The sequence below is a fragment of the Solanum dulcamara genome, chromosome 1, assembly GCF_947179165.1.
Source record: "Solanum dulcamara chromosome 1, daSolDulc1.2, whole genome shotgun sequence".
In the NCBI taxonomy this organism is placed as follows: Eukaryota; Viridiplantae; Streptophyta; class Magnoliopsida; order Solanales; family Solanaceae; genus Solanum; species Solanum dulcamara.
The window spans coordinates 6,069,061-6,090,559 of NC_077237.1; the positions used below are offsets into that span (position 1 = coordinate 6,069,061).

Sequence of the window (21,499 nt, forward strand, 5' to 3'; positions counted from 1 at the left end):
AAATAAAATTTAAAATATTTTTCTTACCTCACTCCACCTCTTTCTCTCACCATAACCACCACCACCCCGGTCCAATTTTTTTTAATTTTATTTTTATTTATTAAATTTCTGTTATAAAAGTTAAATTCTTATTTCATCCCCCCTTCAAATAATAATTTAGATAATTCTACCCCTCCCCATCTAATGCTCCGCTTTCAATATTTTTCTCGTTTCGTGTTAGATATATACATATGATTTTAGAAAAGTATTTCTGTTACATTCCGTATTTTTGCATTTTGGATTATTCGTAAGCTAACGATTATAAATTCAAGGACTTTTAATTTTGAATTTTAAAAGGACATGATTTGTTGTAGATGCCAAGTTATATGAATAATTTATGTGTAGTAAAATACATCTCAAGAAGGACCCTTAAGCCAAATCAAAATAGAAGCCATCAAATATGTTTTTCTTAAAGTTACGTTTCGGGTAAGCTGACTTCGGGAGGCCATAACCTCTTTATAATTTGAGAATTTGGGAAAACTCTCAACATGAAAGTTGTAGATAATTGAAATATCTTTCCAACCATAGGTCGTGGGACGAAATGTGATATCAGAGTAATAAGATATAGACGTTTTAAGTCTGACAGGCCAAACTAAATAGTGAATTCGGCCCAACCCAATTCTAATTCAGGTCAGGCCCAATACCCACGAAATTAATCTAAATTCTATGTCTTCCTTCATAGTTTAGACTAAGAAAATATCCAGAAAAATTTCTAGAGAGAGAGAGAGGGGAAGTTCTTGAGAGAAAAACCAAATCCGACCAAAATTCGAGTCCCAAAATCCGAAGCTCATGAAGAGAAAATTGTTGTACGTCGCGTTGGCTTCAATTTGAACTAGAAATCAGCCAATAAGGAGAAGATTTTATGTGGTGCTGCAAATTTAAGGTAATATTAAAGTCTCCTTTTCATTGTTAACAAGTTTAGTTAGAGTTTTAACGGATTAGAACGGAGAAAATAGTATTATAAACTAGTTTGGTGATTTGTTGAGAGTTATGGGTTAAGGGGTTGTTTTAGGTAGATTAAATAGATGGAATTATCTTAGTGATGATGTATAATAATGGTTGATATTGTTTTGATGTTGTTGATGAGTTGTTGTTCTTGAATTTGGAGGAAAAAGGTGTATGAAGATTGTGAATGTTCAAACCCGTTTTTGGAATTGTGTAGCTGGTAGTAATTCTGGAATATCTCATTGTGTAGACCTTCGATTTTAGATATTAAATATGTTTTGGAAAGCTAATACACATACCTACAACTCTTATGTTTATGTCTTAGTCTATATCTGCTGTTATTAGGTCGAAAACTGAGCATGAATCATAAGACAAATTCTGTCCAGATTCTGGATTGAAAAATCCTTCATGTATAGCTGTTCGTATTTTGATGATATCTCTTTGTAGAAAATGATTTTTGAGTTGATTTCTTTTGCATTGGAAACTTAAGACAGAGATATAAATGTTTCAGGAAGGTCATAAAGTCCAATTTTGCCGTTTTCATTTTCAAAATTTAGATACAACGTGAGGTACTTGACTTTCCGAATTTACTGCTTTGGTAACATGAGTCGGGTGGAAATATTCTAGGCTTATTGTCAATAATAAATCTTATTTTGTGTCAATATTTTGGATTGTTGATGTTGATTGATGATTATATGGCTGGCTTGAAAGTGGGAAAAGTGAGCGGTATAGGGGAGGTGCTGTCCAATTTTTTTTAGAAATAACCTACTAACGATATACTACGTTTTATTCTTGTCCATAGCTTAACCATAGTGCTTAACGTTTTAATATAGGTTGAGACAATATTGGACAACATATACGTATAAACGCTAAAGGTATGTAAAGTTAACATTTTCTTCTTTTGGCATGATCCATATGAAACGAACGAATGACGTATGCTTAAATTTCAAAGAAACTCTTATTCGTAGATATACTCGGATGGCTACCGTTCTTGATTTTCAAAATTTATATTGTTATGTCTTGACTCATGTGTATGATTCCAGCCATCCTAGTTGGTATAACTCATGTTGTGGTATAATTCATATTTTAGTATAATCCATAATTGGTGTGATTCATAATGACTATTGTCTTGGTTTTCAAATGATGGACTGTTTTGCTTATTCTATTAAGTCTCCGATAATGATCAAATTTCACAAGGTTGCTAATGATACCTTATTCATGCATATTGTTATGGTATTATTCACCGAGTCCTACGATAGGCCGGGTATGTTATCATGTATGGATTCCACTACATTATTCACCGAGTCCCTTACTAGAGGGCCGGGTACGTGATATGATAATATGATATTATGATGATATGACGATATGATTATGGCACCGAGTCCCATAATGGGCCGGGTACGGTATCAGTGTACACTACTCTATTCACCGAGTCCCTTGCTAGAGGGCCGGGTATGGTATATATATACATATAACGATATATTGATATAATTGTGACACCGAGTTCCCTAACGGGCCGGGTATGATATATGATGATGATATGCATGTATTTATTTCATAAGACACAGGTACAGTGATTAGCTCCTGAATCTTTATTGCAGATGTGATCTCCTTTACGGTATTTTATGCTTTATATACTCCGTACATAGTTCGTACTGACCCCCTTTCTTCGGGGGGCTGCATTTCATGCCCGCAGGTACAGATACTCATTTTGGAGAGCCGCCAGCTTAGGATTCTACTCAACGAGTTTGAAGTGCTCCATTGTCTCGGAGCCCAAACTTTGGGTACTAATCCTTATAATGTATATATTTGTGTATTTAGGGGTACGACGGGGCCCTGTCCCGTCATATGCTATTGTTAATCCTCTTAGAGGTCTGTAGACATATGAGTGAGTTGTATATAGATGTTGTCCGGTGTACTAGTATGACTTATGTTTTTGGACGTTTACATTCAGAATGGAAGCCTTGTCGGCTTACATATTATGTTATCTTATTTTTAAAAATTAAGACTCCCCAAGAAATAGGTGATTTTGGTATATATATAAGTAACAGTTTGAGACGACGTGCTACCCATATAAATCTTATATCATGTTTAATTGCTGATTGACTATAGATAATAGGTGTGTATATGAGGGTCCAATTCGGACACTAGTCACAGGGTTAGGTCGTGACAATTTCATACTTGCCGCAAGATTTTTCTTACAATAAATTTTTTATTTCTATTATATTCGATACGCAAGTAGAAAAAAATATTTTTCTAAGAATATATGTACATATCTAACACAAAAAGAGAAAAATATAAATTAACCGCGGAGGGTTAGATGGGGTGGATATGAAACTAATAAGTGATAGTTTAGATATGAAACTCACGCTTCTAATAGTTTATGTATGAAACTCAAAAAAGAAGAATAGTTTAGGTGTGATTTTGACACTCATCTCTTCTAAAAATGGTATGAACCTACGTAAAAACTAGTTTTTAATGTTTCGAACTCGTCGTCATGAAGTAATTTAGAACATTTTTAATGTTTCAAACTCGTCACTGCGAAGTAATGTAGAACATTAAATATTGATTCCGCCTCTAATCATCCCACATTTTCTTCTCTTAATTTCTTTACTTTTAACAACATTTATTATTTCCCACCTATAATTTCAAGCTATATTCTATTCTTATACTCTTAAATCCATTCTGTTTTGCTCGCTCAATTCATATCATTTGAACCAACAACAATGGAGTATTTCATTTTCACAGCTTTCGCCATTCTACTCTCACTTTTCATCTTACGATTAACACGAAAAACCAAATTCAAAACCCTCAATCTTCCTCCCAGACCACCAGGTTGGCCGGTCGTCGGAAACCTCTTCCAAGTCGCCGGCTCCGGTAAGCAATTTTTCGAATACATTAGAGATCTCAAACCAAAATACGGTTCAATTTTCACACTAAAAATGGGTTCTCGAACTATGATTATGATTACCAGTGCTGATTTAGCTTATGAAGCTTTAATCGAAAAGGGGCAAATCTTCGCTAGCCGTCCTAGAGAAAACCCGACCCGAACTATCTTCAGCTGCAACAAATTCACCGTCAATGCGGCGGTTTACGGCCCGGTGTGGCGGTCATTGAGAAGGAATATGGTGCAAAACATGCTTAGTCCGAGTAGATTGAAGGAATTTCGCGATTGTAGAGAAATCGCGATGGAGAAATTGATCGAAAGGATTCGTTTGGATGCGAAGGAGAATAACGACGTCGTTTGGGTGCTGAAAAACGCGCGATTCGCCGTGTTTTATATTCTACTAGCGATGTGTTTTGGTGTTGAAATGAATGATGAGGAAATGATTGAAAAAGTTGATCAAATGATGAAGGATGTATTGATTGTGCTTGATCCAAGGATAGATGATTTTCTTCCGATTTTGAGCTTATTTGTTGGTTACAAACAACGTAAAAGAGTAAAAGATGTTCGTAAGAGGCAAATCGAGACTCTCGTCCCTCTAATCGAGAAACGTCGTAGCGTTGTACAAAATCCTGGATCCAACAAGACTGCAGCCTCCTTTTCCTACCTAGACACTTTATTCGACGTCAAAATTGAAGGTATAGTATTTTAAATGTATTGCTATTTTATCTAAAAGTTTAAACGAACCGTTAAGAGAGACTGATAAGTTCAAAATTCATTTCTTTAACATATTTACTTAATAATTATTTTTTTTGACAGGTAGAAAGTCAGGACCGACGAATCCAGAGCTTGTAACGCTATGCTCGGAGTTTTTGAATGGTGGGACCGACACGACGGCTACGGCATTAGAGTGGGCTATCGGCAGATTGATCGAAAATCCAAGTATACAAAAGAAAATGTACGAAGAGATCAAAACTGTAGTGGGTGATAAAAAGGTTGACGAGAACGATATGGAGAAGATGCCTTACTTAAACGCTGTTGTAAAAGAGCTTTTACGTAAACACCCTCCAACGTACTTTACATTGACCCATACAGTAACGAAGCCGGTTAAATTGGGCGGGTACGACATACCCATGGATGCTAACGTGGAGTTTTTTGTACACGGGATCTCACACGATCCGAACATTTGGTCCGACCCAGAGAAGTTTGACCCGGATAGGTTTTTATCGGGGCGGGAGGACGCGGACATAACGGGGGTGAAGGGAGTGAAGATGATGCCGTTCGGGGTCGGACGAAGGATTTGTCCGGGCTTGGGAATGGCAACGGTACATGTAAATTTGATGTTGGCGCGAATGGTTCAAGAATTTGAATGGTTTGCTTACCCGGAAAATAGTAAAGTGGATTTTAGTGAGAAATTGGAATTTACTGTGGTAATGAAAAATCCATTAAGAGCTAAAGTTAAGCCAAGAATATAATTAATTGATGTTCATTAAGATTATAAGTCCAAAATTTGTTTAATAAAAGGTCTGTATAACATTTTCAATATATAATAACAATATTACACATTTTCATGTTTATAGAATAATAATCTTGTGAAGTTTATATCTATTGTCATTAATACTACTGCTACTTTCTTCTTCTTTGATGCTCTAAACGTGAAACCACACAATAGTTGAACTTAGCCTTAAAATAGTTGTGATTATATTTTAAGCAGACATAATACATAAATGTGTCTTTATATTTGGCCTCATTGTAATTTATATAGTCTCCACTTTTTGGTGCGGACAATTAGATACTTAAACTTGTGTAAAGTTGAACAAGTAAACACATGTGTGATGTGTCTGAGGTGGCGTCCTATGTGACAATTCGTGTTCTGCGTGTATTATGCTACATAGGACGCGTGCGTTTACTTGTTCAACTGTATACAAGTTTAAGTGTCTACTAATTATCCACATTCAAAGTTCAAGAGCGTAATGTCAGCTAAAGTCAGGTTAAAAAATATATTTATGTTTTATATTTACATTTGATATCTAACTAGCGGTCCTAAAAGTGGCTACTCAAAAAAATTGACTACTTATGTTTCATTTTATGTGACACATTTTTCTTTTTAGTCTGTCTCAAAGAGAATGATCTATTTTTATATTTAGTAACAATTAACTTTAAAATGCTTATTTTACCTTTAATGAGATAATTTATACCTATACAAACATACATGTTTTATATCATAAATTTCAAAAAAAAAAAAAATCCTTGAAACCAAAGAGTAATAATGTTTCAAGAGAAATTGTAAGTGTTGAGGGACCATTGCCATTTTAATGTTCCATTTTGCAGTTGGGCATTAAATATATATAAATAGTATTATGGGTATAGAACCAATTTGCTCATTAGTCCAATCATGCATGTCAAGATGTCAAGCAAGTGATTTCTAGCCTTGAGTTTGGCAACTTTATAAAAACCAATAAAGATGGTATGCCCCAGAACACAAGCAAACAATGCCTTAGCCACTTGTTAGCCTATTTAAGTTGGCAGAGTTTCAATAGACAACAACTCAAAGTTCTCCTCCTATATTAGGCAGTAGGTACCTCTATAATTTGTACAACAAGACAAACTTCTTCTCCGATATTAGGCAAGGGCTGTAATTGATAAGAATTGTGGTGGAGTTTGTAAATCCTTAATCAGAGCTCTCGAGTTTTAGTCTCCTTAATATGAAGTCGTTTTTGTTGGAAAGGGTTTTACCCCATGTTTTGAAACTTTTCAGCACGAATTCAAATTTAATCAGACTTCAAGCCATCCCATATTAATTATTCACTTTCCTATTTACACATCCTTTAAGAAACCATAAATATAAAGACTTTTAAGAAATCATAAATAAGAAAGATAGTTTTATTAATTTACCCCTTATATAAACTTTATTAATTCACCTCTTAAACTCTTCATGTTTAGCCGATGGGAGATTTAATTTGCCTAGGTATTATAATATACATCCCTTTTAATTACTCATTGTCCTTGCTAATTAAGGTTATTATGAAGTCTATCATCTTGTCTAATCTCAGTTTATACAATTATTTAATACTAATGATAATATAAAAAAACATATTAATATAAGCACATAAAATGAAATATTTATTTTTGATACTTGAATCAAAGTAAAATGAATCGATTGGAGTACATCATTTTTCTTATGCCATCCTACAAAAGAAATGTCATTAATGAACCATGTGAAGGATAGAAAAACAAGTAAGTCATCTTAAATCAACATTATTGATAACAGCATTTTCAGTTGGGAACTTGGGCGTCTAACAAAAAGTTGTTAGCTGTCACTTAAAATGACATCCAAATTAATTACTACTTTCTCCGTCTCATATTAAATGGACATCTTATTAAAAATATTTATTCATATTACTTATTTACTTACTAAATTAAGAGAAAATTAATTATTTTTTTCTCATTTTACCCCTACAATTAATATGCTTTGAAAGTTTAAACAAATTTTGAAGATCCAAAAACTTTTTTTTTTCAAGAGGCTAATTAATATGAGCAAAAGGTAAAATAGTAACGTTAAACAATCTATTAATGATTTCTTAATTATCGTATAAAATACAAAGTATCCATCTAATATAAAACGGAGGGAGTACCTTATGTTCATATAAAGTGATGTTTTTACTTTTAATTTATTAAGGTAACTTTAGCTTAATTAAAAATATCACTTAATATAAATCGAAGTGGAGGATTACTGCTTCTTTCGTACCATATTAATTGACATATTTCCTTTTTATATATTTTTTTTAAAAATTATTAAAAAATATTTTTTTACTAATTTATCCTTAACTTTTTTCAATTACTATATAGTTTATTTTCAAAAATAATTAATTTAAGAATAGAATAAAAATAATATTTAATTTGTAAATTAATAAATATTTTAGAACGGATATTTTTAATAATATTGACAAATAACATGATACATGAGAGAGCAATCATTTTCAGTGTTAATTTTTGCATCAATTAAGTGGGCAGACTTTAAAGTATTATCCTTTTATTCCCTCCATTCACTTTTACTTTATCATTTTTGTACTTTGACACAATATTTATTAAGAAAATAATGATTAATAAAAATACTTTATCACATTATTTACACTAATTGATATTTAGTATTATATTTTGGATAATAATTTGGAGAATAAGTAATTAATGTTAAGAGTAAAATATGAATTTTTTTTATATCTTTTCTTGATATATTAAAAATGACGAATAAAAGTGAAAATCTATTTTTGAAAGGGTGAGTTTTTCCTTGCATAATCACATAAACTTTCAAGTCCAAATTTAGAACTTGTTAGCACTACCTCTTTCCATTTTTACTTGTTCATTTTTGACTTCACACCTCCATTAAAAAGTGATAAACAAAATAATACTCCTATTAACTATATCATCTCTATTATTTTCTAAAAAACAATTTAAAGTTTAGTCAATTTTGGCAAACATCAGATTGAACCTTCTGCTGTTGTTGCTTAATTTTGGATTTGAAGCTTTGAAAAACTATAATTTAAATTCAATTTCATACGTCTAAAACTTGAAAATCTTAAGATCCGTGATTTTCAAATACAGTATCGAAGTATATTATTGCAAATACAATTTCATATATATTATTATATTACTTGACAAATTAGCATTAGTACAAAACTAATTGTTTCGACGTTGAAATATTTTGATTACCCTAAACTTGATTGAAATGATTGGCCAACAAGGGGAAATGCTTGTACTTTCTTTTGAATATTTCTACATGTTTAAAGTGTAAATATGATACAATTGAGATGATTTTGAGAAAGCCAAAGTCATAATTTTCTATTACATGTAAGTTGAAGTCGAGTCCGTGGTGTCCGGGCCAGCTTTCGCACAGCTCGACTTATTCCACAGAATACCTGCCACCTCCCACCAGCATCAGGTACCAGGTAACTCTATCCACAAAGACTAGGATAGATGAAAAGAATCACCTAGTGTTTATTTGTCTCCACATAGGTTTGAACCTGAGACCTCACTGAAATTATCAAAATCAAAATTTTACGATACCGTACCATGCCCACACCCACTATTTATCTTACCATAAAATACCACAACCAAACTTAAAAATACCTAATCATACCAAACTAATTTGGTACGATAATAATATCATATTTTTAAAAATCGAAAACTAAAATTATCGAACCGAAATTTTCAATACGGTACTATGCCCACCCCTACTAAAGGGTGTTATTTATCATACTCTTGGTTCAGTTTTCTTGCAAAAACATCATAATAAACAAGAATCTATAAGTACAAGGAAGCTGAACAAATTGATCTACAAAACTACCATCAACCTTCAAGTTGAAAACTGAAGTATAGCAAAGTGTGAGGTACTCAAAAAAATGAAAGAAACAATGCCTTGCTATAGTTACAAAAGGCTATGAGCAGTAAGTTATCTACCAAATCAAAATCCGAGCAACGGAATGAACACAATACCTACAATGTGAAATCTTCAAGTCTCTGCGGGCTTGACTTAAAATGCTTATGCATTTGATGGGCTCTCAACTTGCTTGTTTTCTGAGTTTTTCGTGTTCTGACTGTCCTCGTTTAATATGATATCGTTTCCTCTGACTACCATCATACCACCCTCGGGTGGGCATTGAGCGTCTGTGGTGGAGTCCGTTCTCAGGCTGTCATGTAATCTTGGAGAATGCCTCTGCTCAGCTGATAGGCAGAGATTTGAACCAACATTCAGGGAGTCCAACTCAAAGTGAGATCGGATAGCTGAACTAAACAACGGTTGCATAAATCTCTTTTTTTCAGGTGTTTCACGTAGAGAAATTCGACAAACTGGGCATGTGAAGTGCTGCTGAAACCATATGTCAATACATGTTGCATGGAAAGAATGTCCACATATTGGCAAAATACGTAACGCATCCTGCTCCTGATACTCGGCAAGGCAAACAATGCACCTATGACAATAAAGTTGGAGAAGTTATAACAAGGTAATTGGGTATGCTTTTATCTAAAGCACTGCAGGGACAAGCTATGTATAGTAGACACCTGCAATACGCCACAAGTTACAAGAGTTTCAAAACTACATCATATAAGATAGGCACACCATAAAAAATAGTAATAATATAAGAAAAAATCTCAATTTTTTTAATGAGAAATAGGTGACATCCCTTTAGATTCTACTCCATCAGATGTACAGAGTATGTGTAGCCACGTTTGTTCAGCGTTCTAACAATGATAAAAATTCAACTATGGTCACATGCATATCAAACATAATCCATCAATCTACACCGGGACTACTTTACAAACGTGGCTAAAACAAATGGCCTTTTCCCAACAATTATCACCAGAAAAAGGCCATTTCTCCTGTATGTGCATGATGATGATTTAAAAAGGTACTTTTTGGCACCCCAATTCAAAATGAAATTTCTAATCTTGTATTTCCTTCAAGACCTCCTGATATGACATATATGGTCGTCGAAGCCCACTAGAAGTCTAGAATACAATAACACTTATGCCTTGCATGACTCTCAAATAGAGTTTCTATGGACATAGTCGGAACACAGAGATTTGAACCTAATCCCTATAAACATCTCTGATCAAATCTCCTCTCTTCACTTTCTTTGATATGTTATGGGAAACAGAATCAAATATGGAATGCCTTGTTCATTCTAGTCCAAAAGTCATCACTCAATGGTTTCCAGTAAATTCTTTCCTTCCAAGCAGTTAGATTCTCTGATATAAAGGCAAGTAAGTGCTCTAAATATATTGCATTAACATAACAAGGAGATTGAAGCATCTATATGATGCAATGATATTACACAGAGATCTACCACACGCCTTGTATAAGATGTTTTTGACCCAACGCTAACCTGTTTTATATTCTTCAAAACCTGATACTTGAAAGAGATAAGAGTACTTTTTATATTGACCAACAGAGATGTATAAAGTCCAGGTCAGATGGAAAAGATGAAATGCCCGAACAATTCTTGGTTTCCTATGTTGCTAGAAGTTAGAAAATTCTATTAGGCTAATTGTAATGACCCGTTAGGTCATTTCGAGAACGATTCCCTCTTCTTTCATAAAAGAACACTTCCATATATTTAAATTGGAAATTTTGGACCTTTTGGTAACTACGGTTAATTAGTTGAGGGGTGTTTTTAAATAATTAATTTAATTGGTGGGCTAAATGGTTAATTTAATTAAGATTCTGTACCATTCAACCCATGTATTAGCACAAGTTAGTGGGTAATATCTCTACCACGCACACATCACCTGCGGCGGAAACTGTGATACAAGAGTAGTGAATTGGCGTCGGTAAAACAAAAAATTGATAAAAGAATTTCATCAGGTAAAAGCCTTAATCACGCTTATGTTTTGGTGTTCGTGAATATATGTTGGGCAATATTATTATTATCATATTGTTGAGTGGTGAAGGAAAAAGGACAAGAGAATACATATTAGTATTATAGTACTATGTGAATAGGGATTTGGTCAATTGCAGGTGTGATTAGTTTTGGTCTTTTAGACCAACTATGAGTGATAATTAATGGCAGCGAGTGAATAGGTAAGGATTAGCAATTATTGAGTAATGATTAGAAAGATAGGAAGGATGGTTACCGACTGTGTTCTCGAGTTTAAGTTGCTGGTCTGGTAACTTGACCATAGATTTGATTTATTTCTTCTTCTATTGGCTACCGTATATAAAAATTCGAGTGTTAATAATATTGGTATATATATAATTACATGTTAGGTGTATTGTATTGTATGAACATCATTAAATTTATGTAATTTAGAGAGATAGAGACTTAACCCTATGCTTGATATTTAGAATTTGAATATAGATTTGGGTGAGTTTTTGGATCTAGGCTAGACATATAGTAATATGGGTGTTGTGAATATTGAAATCTTATCGTGATTATTTATTTGACTAGATTACATTGATTTGGAGGCCCACCAAAAAAGGAAGACTTAAGTCCCGGAGTGATTGCTTGATTATTTGAGGCAAGTGAACTTCTAAACCTCTGTTTAAGCTTGTAGATGCTAGTATTTTCCTTGTTATGTGCGTTGGAGAGTAATGGGTATTGGACCGGATTATTGACTGTGTATTTAACCTTTAAAATGGAGATGAGGGGTATAAAATGACAACCTAATGATGTGTATTGGTGTGATCGATGTGATGAGATTATTGACTTATCTTGGACTGTTGGACATGTGAAATGACTATATTGATATGAGATGTGAAAATTATTGTGGATATCACGCTATTATCGTGAATTATATGAACATGAATTGATTGCATTGGTTCTGATAAACTTTGCTAAGACTGAAAATGATATGAAATAAAAAGGGGTCAAGCCACATGCTCCATGGCAGGTATTATGAAACAAAGGGGTCGGGCCACACGCTCCGTAGCAGGATATGTATATTGAAGGGATGAGCCACACGCTCCATGGCAGGTTACATGGACAGAAATGTCCCCCATGGGTTCCAAACTGTGATTCAACGGATGTGTACCGATAGGACAAACATGCATCATTCCATTGCATTGCACCTTTTTGATATTTGTGAATTCGTGTATACCCTTTATTGCTCTGTATATGCTGAGTTTGACTTGATATGATTCACTTGATGAGACTATTGATGAGTATTCGTGGACTGTATTATTATTATTATGCAAAGTGTAGAGTTGGGTTGGTTTTATGCAGGTTGTAGTTAAGGAGGTTCGGTTGGGATGATAGGAGTACTTGTAATCTATTGAGCTTTGCTTAGCTTTAGTTGTCCACTTGCTGAGTACCGTGCTGTTTGGTACTCACCCCTTGCTTCTATACTTGTGTAGGTTGTGAGTCCGGACCTGCTTGATCTCCTAGCGTTTCCTACCACATCCGAGGCTATCATTTGAGTGTTGAGGTAGCTGTTACATCCATCTAGCGGACACCTCTTACTCTTTTTATTATGTTTTAGTCCTATTCTAGAGACAAAGACATTGTGACTGTATTTCCTTTCGTACTTTCTTATTTTGTATTAGTGGCTTGTACACGTGACAACCAATCTTGGGAATTTTGAGTTTATTTTACGTGTTTTTCATTAAGTTAAAGTTCCATTCATTTCATTTCTTCCGCATTTACTTTCCGTTGGGTATTAGGCTGACTTGTCTCGGTAGGTTGAGATGAGTGTCATCATACACGGATTCGGGTCGTGACAGCTCAATTGGTGAAAGGCAATCCCCTAAGAGTGGATGTAAAGGAGCCTGAGGTTCCGGGTTCGATTCCCACGAAACCCTGCAGGATGAAGGAAGGAATGAACTGGTTGACCCTGGCTTAGACAATACCTGAATATGTGGGCCCGGAGAGGGGGTCGTCACACTAATCATAGACTAGAAGTCTAATCGAAGTTCCTATTTTCATACTCAATACCTATCACACACACTTTGGCAGTTAATTAAAAGGTGAACATTATCTTTAGTACATCGGATGATAAATAGTGTCCCAATACATACAGTGAAGCTTGAAAGTATACTAAAATAGTCTTACTATCCACTGAAACAGAGAGGAAAAAGTTAACAGCAACCTTTTAAGTTAACAGCCCCCTCCTCTACCCTTCTCCACTTAAATTTTAGTCTTAGTTCGCATAGCACAGTGCTCGAATTTGTGACCAAAGTCACAAGTAGCTCAACCTTTGCCACTTGAACTGAGCGGGCTGCCTATTGACAAGCTTTTCTGGACAAATTTCAGATGAACAAAGCTTTAACAGTAAAAAATGATTGCATTTTAATCAAGACATCAAAGCAGTGAGCTTTTTTTCATTACTGTAAACATATTATGGTTACTGCCTGTGATAATCCAAGATAAGTAGTGTTTTTGAGAGATGGAGGGCGAAAGGAAATATTCTATCTTTAGTTCAGAGGTAACTCATTGATTATATAAAGGTGAACCACTATATCAGTTAACAAGGAATTTTAACACCACATGAAAGAGAAACAGGAAAATCTGAGATCTATACATAAGGTAAAATGCAATCATCTACTCCAGGGTTCTCGAGAAATACAAGCATATGCCCACAATTGGGTAGAGAACATATGCCCACAATTGGGTAGAGCTACTGCAATCATTCATTTACTCATAATATCAGATACAGAGAACGATTGAGTTCAGAGGGTAGATTTTTCCAGCATAATGGTAAACCTCAGTGGTGCAAGCTCTCATCTGAGTAAATGGTTACTTTTAAAGAGAGATACAAACAAGTAAAGGACTTTACAGATGTCGAACGGGAGCTAAATTTCAAGTATTTCTCCATGAAGAAAGTATCAATCATCACTCAAAACAAGTTAAAATTTATGAGAATTTTACTCTGAGGATCAGTCCGGTCCAATGCATACTTATAACTTTCAATAGGCCGGAGATCTCTACGTGATCATATGCTCTCCCTTTTTAACTTCAGTATCTATCATAATTCAGTCATATTTTGATGCCTTGTAGGCTTAATGTTGGCTGTTGGTTCTCCTATATCTAGAGGATGACAGCACAAGCAAAGCAAAGGGCCGAGCGAATGTAACCGAATGTTGGCTGTTGGTTCTCCTATATCTGGTCTTGAGTGAATAACAATTCTCTCAACCAAGAATGCCCTCTTCTTAAAATATTACCCTATCAACAAAATGAGAATGCCTTCTTCTCTTGTTCTGGCTTTCCTGACCGCCTTATCCCAAATGATTCAAATAACTCAAATTTGGAACTTAATATGATCTAGTTTCTCCAACAAAAATTCACTTTGCAGAGCAAATGGAATAAACACTTACACTCGGTTGTTAAACTAAGTAAGAACTTAAGAAAAAAAACCATAAAAGCTTAAATTAAGGGCAAGCTAAAACTGTCTTGCAATTACATGGAATCATCTATGTTGGGCTCCATCTCCAACATACCAATCAGCATCTGTCTCCATATATGTGCTACAAGTAGCGACTCATGTTTAACTTGATTTTCTATTCATTTATTAGTATATTTTCTCTTCTACAATTAAGAGGGGGTTATGAGGAACGAGAAGAGCCGCGGGGGAGGATGTGGGATGTGGGGTAACACCACAGACAGACTTCACTTGCGGTCGAACTACACACCTAGAGTTCAATAGCCCCAGGTATGCCACAACACTAGATCTTCGGACATCTTTGACAAAGTTGTCAAGGCTGAATTAATGTAAGTAGCTATATGTTTAAAGTGTAGCTCCAATTAACGCAAAATACACATAGCTGTCAACATTCTTGTCCAAGCACGCAAAGTTATAACTTATCCCTCCACAAATTGAAGGCAATTACTGACTTCGTGATGTCATTCTTTAGATGTATTCACCAGGTTCCCAAATACACATCATTCTGACATCATATTAAATACAGATGTATAAAAGTCGAAAAAGTACAACAATCTGAACACATATTCATAATGCTACTTCAGCTTCTTCATTTTTTTACTTTTTAATTTTACATGTCATCCAACAAATTTTCATTCCTGTTTTCAACAACAAATAGATTTGCTTTCTGCAATCAAGACAAAAATAGTCCATCTTATGAAGAAGTCAAGATTCACCAACTAGAAAGAAATTCTATTTATCTAAAGCTTGTATAATATGTAGAACTTGAAGCAAAAATCAACTTACTGAGCATCTTCTACAGAGGTAAAAAACACATCCCCATACTTCTTCGTCGGGAAGTCGGCAACAGCAAGAGGCTCGAGACCATGTAAACCACGCTCCAACTGTACAAGGTAAACATACACTACTATTATTTAACCAAAAACCAAGTTAGTGATTCATTGGGAAAAAATCGTTCTGCTTTGATTAATAAAGAAGAAGCCAAGCAAAATAGTGACTAAAAGGGGATATTTTAGTAAAGGTTACTGATCAAGTTCAACTAAATATAGCTAGGTTGTGAGGAAAAGGATGTGATAAGACCTACAAGCATCATAAGACAAATTGATGTTTGTTTGAAAAGCCTCCACATGAAGAATATGACAAGCCATAAAAAAGCATCTGAAACGTCCACAAAACTTCTTTTCACAAACTACACATCAAAGACCTCAGGCCTACAGGATTGACTATGTACTGTGTGCCGGCCAGACTACTCAACCAATCAAAACCGCAGTCGTGATCAGATTAAGTAGGTGTTTGTACATACATATTATTTGCAAATTGGAAAACCGATTTAAGAAATATTTCACTGACAAAACTTCAACTTTTTTCTGAGTGAAATTCTATCCAAACACAATTTTAACTTCCAAATACTCATTTTTTCAACTAGCCAAGTTAGATATAGAAAATCCCAACAAGAAAACACCGTACAAAAAAAGCAACAAGATGCTGAAACTGTATATAAAGAAAAGAAAACACCATACTACTAAGCCAGTAATGAAACAAGTGCTTACAATGCTGAGATCAGATCTAGAAGCATATGCAAAAGAGCGCCGTCTTGCGTTCAATTGAATTCTTGCACAAATTAGCCTTGTGCACACAAATACTATGAACATGGTACTAACAGCAAATCCAATCACAGTCATAACCAAATTTGTCCCTGAAGATATCATTTCACCAACTTGTTTTTTTCCCAAAATAGCAACTTTACTGTCCACTCCAACAGCCCAAGATTTGAATTTCCCAAAAAAGTTCAAATTTTGCTCCTCATTCCAAAGACAAAACAAATTCTACACTACACCCAAACAACAACAACTAGGCCTCAGTCATGAATTCCCACTACACCCAAACAACAAGAAGTACTGTGCCTCAGTCCCAAACAAGTTAGAGTCGGCTATATAAATCCAGTATACCCAAATTCTACACTATACCCAACTCATATAATCACAAGAAAACCTAAAACCAATCCCTAATAACATCACTAGAGTCATCCTCCTTCTCCACTCTATTTTTTTCACTTTCAGGAACTATATAAAGAAACCCCTTATAGTACTTTATTCATTTTTCTCTCAAATATCTAATCTTTCTAACACTTGAGGCAATTTACTTAAGAAATGCAGACAAGAACCTAATCTTCACTTTCAATTTCCAATATCCCTTTTCTGGATTTTCTTCACAGCTCATAAAAATACAATCTTTATCTCTCTAGAGACATCTTTGTCTCCTATATTTCAGCATGTATATATATATATATATATATGTACTGGATATTCAAATCTTGAAAACTTATCATTTTAATCAAGAAGAAGGTTAGCATGTTTTCTTGATATCGTCATGTAGAGAGAGAAAACAGAGATAATTAAGAGACAGAGGAAACTATATTATGAGGAAATTAGGGAGAGAGATCTCAGTAGTGAAGTAATTTTTTTTCCTGATTAGTGTAGTGGAGTAAAACTAAGTAATTGGATGTTTTTTTTAGTACAAATATTTTCAATTAGGGTCCCATCTCTTGACTTAGAGTGAACTGTTATTAATTATTTATCAAAATCAATCTCAATTATTAATTATTTTATTTTCTTATTTGAAAGATGGTGATGTTTTATGCGGGAAAAAAGAGCAATTGATATTTGAGGGGTATTTTGATAAATAGTTAGTGATAGTTTAGATATGAAACTCGAAAAATGAATTACTTAAAATGTGTTTTTGACCATTAACTCTTAATTATATGATGAACAGTATTATCATCATATCAGAACATCACCTACGAGTTTACCGGAATTTTGTAATTATTCTTTGAATCGTGTATAGATGTTACAATAACAATAACAACATACTTAGTGAAACCTCACTAAGTGGGTCTGCGAAGGGTAGAGTGTACACAAACTTTATCACTACCTATTGAAGGTCGAGATGTTGTTTTCAAAAGATCTTTCGCTTAAGTAAAGCACAAAAAACAAATAGTTTAGAGAAATATGATAACTAATAGCAAAACAGTGCGAAACATGTATGTAAGGAACCATATCAACAATAAGGTACGATCACCTAAACATAACAAACAACATGTGATATCAGATATCAAAAGTCAAAAACTACATGAATATGCTAATACTACGACAAACACGATGTTTTATGCTACCATCAAACTAGCCAAATACATTAATAGACTAGTACTAAGACAACACTCAACTACCTACTAACCTTTTACTTTTATCCACGATCTCACATTCCATATCTAAGGTCATAGTTGAAGATGATCCATATTTTATCTAATCACCTCTCTTCAATACTTCTTCGATCTAACTTCATCTCTCCTCGTCTGCACTATATCCACCCTCCCACACTTCCTCTCTGGGGCATCCACACATGCTCTCTTCACATGCCCAAATTATTATCTTGTCCACCACGATAGGCATTCCCACTTTATCCTGTATATCTTCATTTTAAATCTATTGCTCTTAGTATGTCTACACATCCAACTCAACATGCTTATTTCCACCATTTGCATCTTTTGGACATGAGAATATTTGATTGGCCAACACTCTACCTCATACAACAAAGCTGGTCCAACCTCCATCCTATAATAATTACCTATAAGTTTTGGTGGCACCTTCTTGTCACACAAGACTCTGGATGCAAACCTCCACTTCATCCATGTCATATCATTACGTTATGTGACATTCTTACTGATATTTTCATTTTCTTGGATCAGAGACTCCAGTTACTAAAATCTTTTTCTCTTGGGATAATTGTGCAACTTATCCATCACATCGCCAAATTTAAAAAAATTATTAAATATTTATAAATATTAATTACAAATTTAGTTATATTATATATTAAGTAAAAAACATCACAAAAAACTTATAAATTTTAAATCCACTCTATCAACCCTTGCTCAACAAAGGAAAGAAAGTCCAGGTGAAGATTAGGCCCTTTTTTCCTGTTAACCATGGTCAATTGTCTGTTATTATTCCACTTAAATTTGTTGGCTTCACTTGAGCTGACTGTACTTTAATTGAGCCCCAAATCCACAATTAAACAATTTTTTGTTTAATTGTTTCGATTCCAAATATTACTCATTTTAGCACATTGAATTTAATTCCAAAAAATATTTGATATTTTTTGATATTTAAGAAGCCTGCATGATATTTCCTATTTGAAAACCAATTAAATCTTACTATTTTAACTAGTCATGAAATGGTCATTAAGTGAGACGTTTACGAGAGTAATAAAGAATAATTTAAAAATATTCTTATGAGGCATGCGGAAGCTTTAACATTATATGAATCAAAACTAGTATTATAGAATGAATAAATCTATTTTTAAGGGATCATTGTATCGAAATCGGGTTCATTCAAACTCAACTAATATTTTTGACGGAAAATACAATTTTAATGTGAAACTCATAAAAGTTTTCACAAATATTAAATTTGAATCTATAATTCTAAATATATAACGAATTTAGTACTAAAACTTTTAAAGGTCAAAATCAATTAAATTAAAATTTGAATTCGTTTTTAGCTTATTTCGAACCCTATTATTCTACCATTTTTGACAAAATCTTAAGCTTAATGCCTTCACTAGGCATTAAGCAAATGTCAATATATGCAATCTTAAATTAAAAATAACAACAAAGAGGAACTAATTAATAATAATTGTGAAAGAACATGCAGTTTGTTGCATCTAAAGATATCCCTGTGACACATAAATAAAATATATATAAAAAAAAATGTTGAAAGATTATGGAAATCTGCTTTGATCATTTTTTTTATTAAAAAAATCCACTGCCAAGAGAATAAGTACAATATTCTTGTTTTAATAAGGCAAAAGCTCACATAAATATAAAGATTAAATACTTTGCTTCTCCAAACAGTCACATGCCCATGTAGACAAGAAAAACTCCAGTGTTGAGATCCAATTAAATTTAAATTAACATATTATATAAGAATATCTTGTATTTCTAAAAAAAAAGATTATTGATATTTGTATGAAATTAAGGGGTATAATAATCTGTTTTTCGTCGTTATGAATAGGCCAATGGGCACGGAATTTGGGCTATAAAACTTTAGGTAGTAACTTCGAAAAATTTGAGCCTAGGCTAGACTTGGATGAATTTTGAGTCAAGCGAAGTCTGGAGTGACCTGCTAATAAGTGGAGGATCGGATCGACAATTTAATAAAATTAGTGGATAGCCAAGACGATACGGAGCTGTTACGGCTTCACGGAATCGCATTTGGGTGATTAAAACTCCCGGAATTGTCTTTGGCGTGAAGTGTATGATTTAAGATGCCATGAGATGGAAGTGTGTTGTAAAATGGGAGTTTGTAGCTCAAGGTCCAAGCTCACTGTCTCCGGCTATCCCGCCAGAGCGGGATTATTCCCGTCTTTGTCCCGCCAGAGCGGGACAGTCGCGACTTAAAGACGGAAAAAAACCCCAGAACGATTATTTTGACTCCCACTTCGTTCTTAAGAGACCAGAAGCGACCTAGGGCGAATTCTTGCTGATTTCCACCATATTTTAGCCTAATGTCAGTAAATCACTCCTTACTTCATAATTCGACCCATAGGACCTAGAAACTATGATTGGTAATCATTGGGGGAGGGTTTTGGACTGAAACTAACGGTGGAAAGTAGCCCTAGGGTGAGGTTAGGATCATGGGTTTTGGCCTAGGAGGAGAATTATGTTATAATTCATGTGAATTAGGCATTGTATTGATCCCTTGTGTATATGTGATTTGTTTTAGACCAAGAACGAATAGAACGAACCCAAAAAGGGAAAACTCTTGCATCTTAGAGTAGTTGAAGCTCGAATTTGAAGTAGGTGATGGTTTTGTTTTTCGTATGTGTTTCATGTACTTATCAAATTGCTTCATTGTATGCATGTGTGTATATAAATAGGGATGTATATATGCTATCGAAAATGTGAAATGATCATTTACTAGTGTCACGATCCAATCCTAGGGCGTAGACGTGACATGGCGAATGAGGAACCCGAAAGTACCTCAAACAAGCTTCTTAGCATTCTTTTAGCCTTTCATAGGTAATGACAATAAATAAACAAGCGGAAATCATAATAGTAAATCTTCAACTTGCATATGTCCAACAATACCTCTAACTTTTAGATTTAACGGGGCTAAGACAAATCCCTAGCTCACCCTCAATCATAATAGAAAGAAATGTCATAGTAAGTATCTAAAGATCTCAACATATCATAAGCTAGAAAGATAAATGAGTATTGTTCTCGATACATGGGAACTCACCAAAAGTAGCCTTCAAACGAAATCCCAACTAGCCACGTGGAGGAGAACGAGGAGGAGCACCGGTCCCTACATGGTGATATCATGTAGGCAAAAGAGTATGCAATGCTTTGAATGTACTAAGTATGCAGGCATGCGTTACAAAGTAAAACATTTAGGACATTTATAAGGTAAAGTATATAAATGGGTGCATGCATGAGTAATCAAATAGATATCATTTAAATCATACATATATGGATATATACATGCATGACTAATCATGTAAATAGCATTTGAAACGTTCATTTGTGGGAAGTTGACTATAACCGACATTAAGACCATGTGAGCTATTACATGGAATCCAACATAACCCCTACGTTGGCCGGGGAGTCTACTTGCCTAGGGTAGAACTCCGTCAACTTTATATTCATTATTTAACTTTAACTTTAAGGGCTTTCATAGATCCATTAGCCTAAGCCTATAAGGGCTT

The 21,499-nt window shown here is 34.2% G+C and overlaps 2 protein-coding genes across 2 annotated transcripts; one reads left to right on the plus strand and one right to left on the minus strand.

Annotated features, from left to right (window-relative positions):
* The first annotated feature begins 3,659 nt into the window (after positions 1-3,659).
* On the plus strand, positions 3,660-5,491 carry LOC129899749 (cytochrome P450 77A1). Its single transcript, XM_055974776.1, has 2 exons — positions 3,660-4,566; positions 4,688-5,491. Exons 1-2 carry the CDS (start codon positions 3,711-3,713, stop codon positions 5,341-5,343), a joined length of 1,512 nt encoding a protein of 503 aa, XP_055830751.1. The 5' UTR covers positions 3,660-3,710; the 3' UTR covers positions 5,344-5,491.
* A 3,582-nt stretch (positions 5,492-9,073) lies between these two features.
* Positions 9,074-17,196, minus strand: LOC129899757 (RING-H2 finger protein ATL38-like). Its single transcript, XM_055974783.1, has 3 exons — positions 16,291-17,196; positions 15,527-15,624; positions 9,074-9,837 (listed from the first exon to the last, which is right to left on the minus strand). The coding sequence occupies exons 1-3, from the start codon at positions 16,447-16,449 to the stop codon at positions 9,408-9,410; spliced, it is 687 nt and encodes a 228-aa protein (XP_055830758.1). The 5' UTR covers positions 16,450-17,196; the 3' UTR covers positions 9,074-9,407.
* Positions 17,197-21,499: the final 4,303 nt, after the last annotated feature.

Coding starts and splice junctions, on each gene's coding strand:
- LOC129899749 (XM_055974776.1), top strand. CDS start 3,711: ATGGAGTATTTCATTTTCACAGCTTTCGCCATTCTACTCTCACTTTTC. Junction 4,567..4,687: donor ATTCGACGTCAAAATTGAAG/GTATAGTATTTT, acceptor TTTTTTTGACAG/GTAGAAAGTCAGGACCGACG.
- LOC129899757 (XM_055974783.1), bottom strand. CDS start 16,449: ATGATATCTTCAGGGACAAATTTGGTTATGACTGTGATTGGATTTGCT. Junction 15,625..16,290: donor CTAGATCTGATCTCAGCATT/GTAAGCACTTGT, acceptor TACCTTGTACAG/TTGGAGCGTGGTTTACATGG. Junction 9,838..15,526: donor ACCTCTGTAGAAGATGCTCA/GTAAGTTGATTT, acceptor TTATTGTCATAG/GTGCATTGTTTGCCTTGCCG.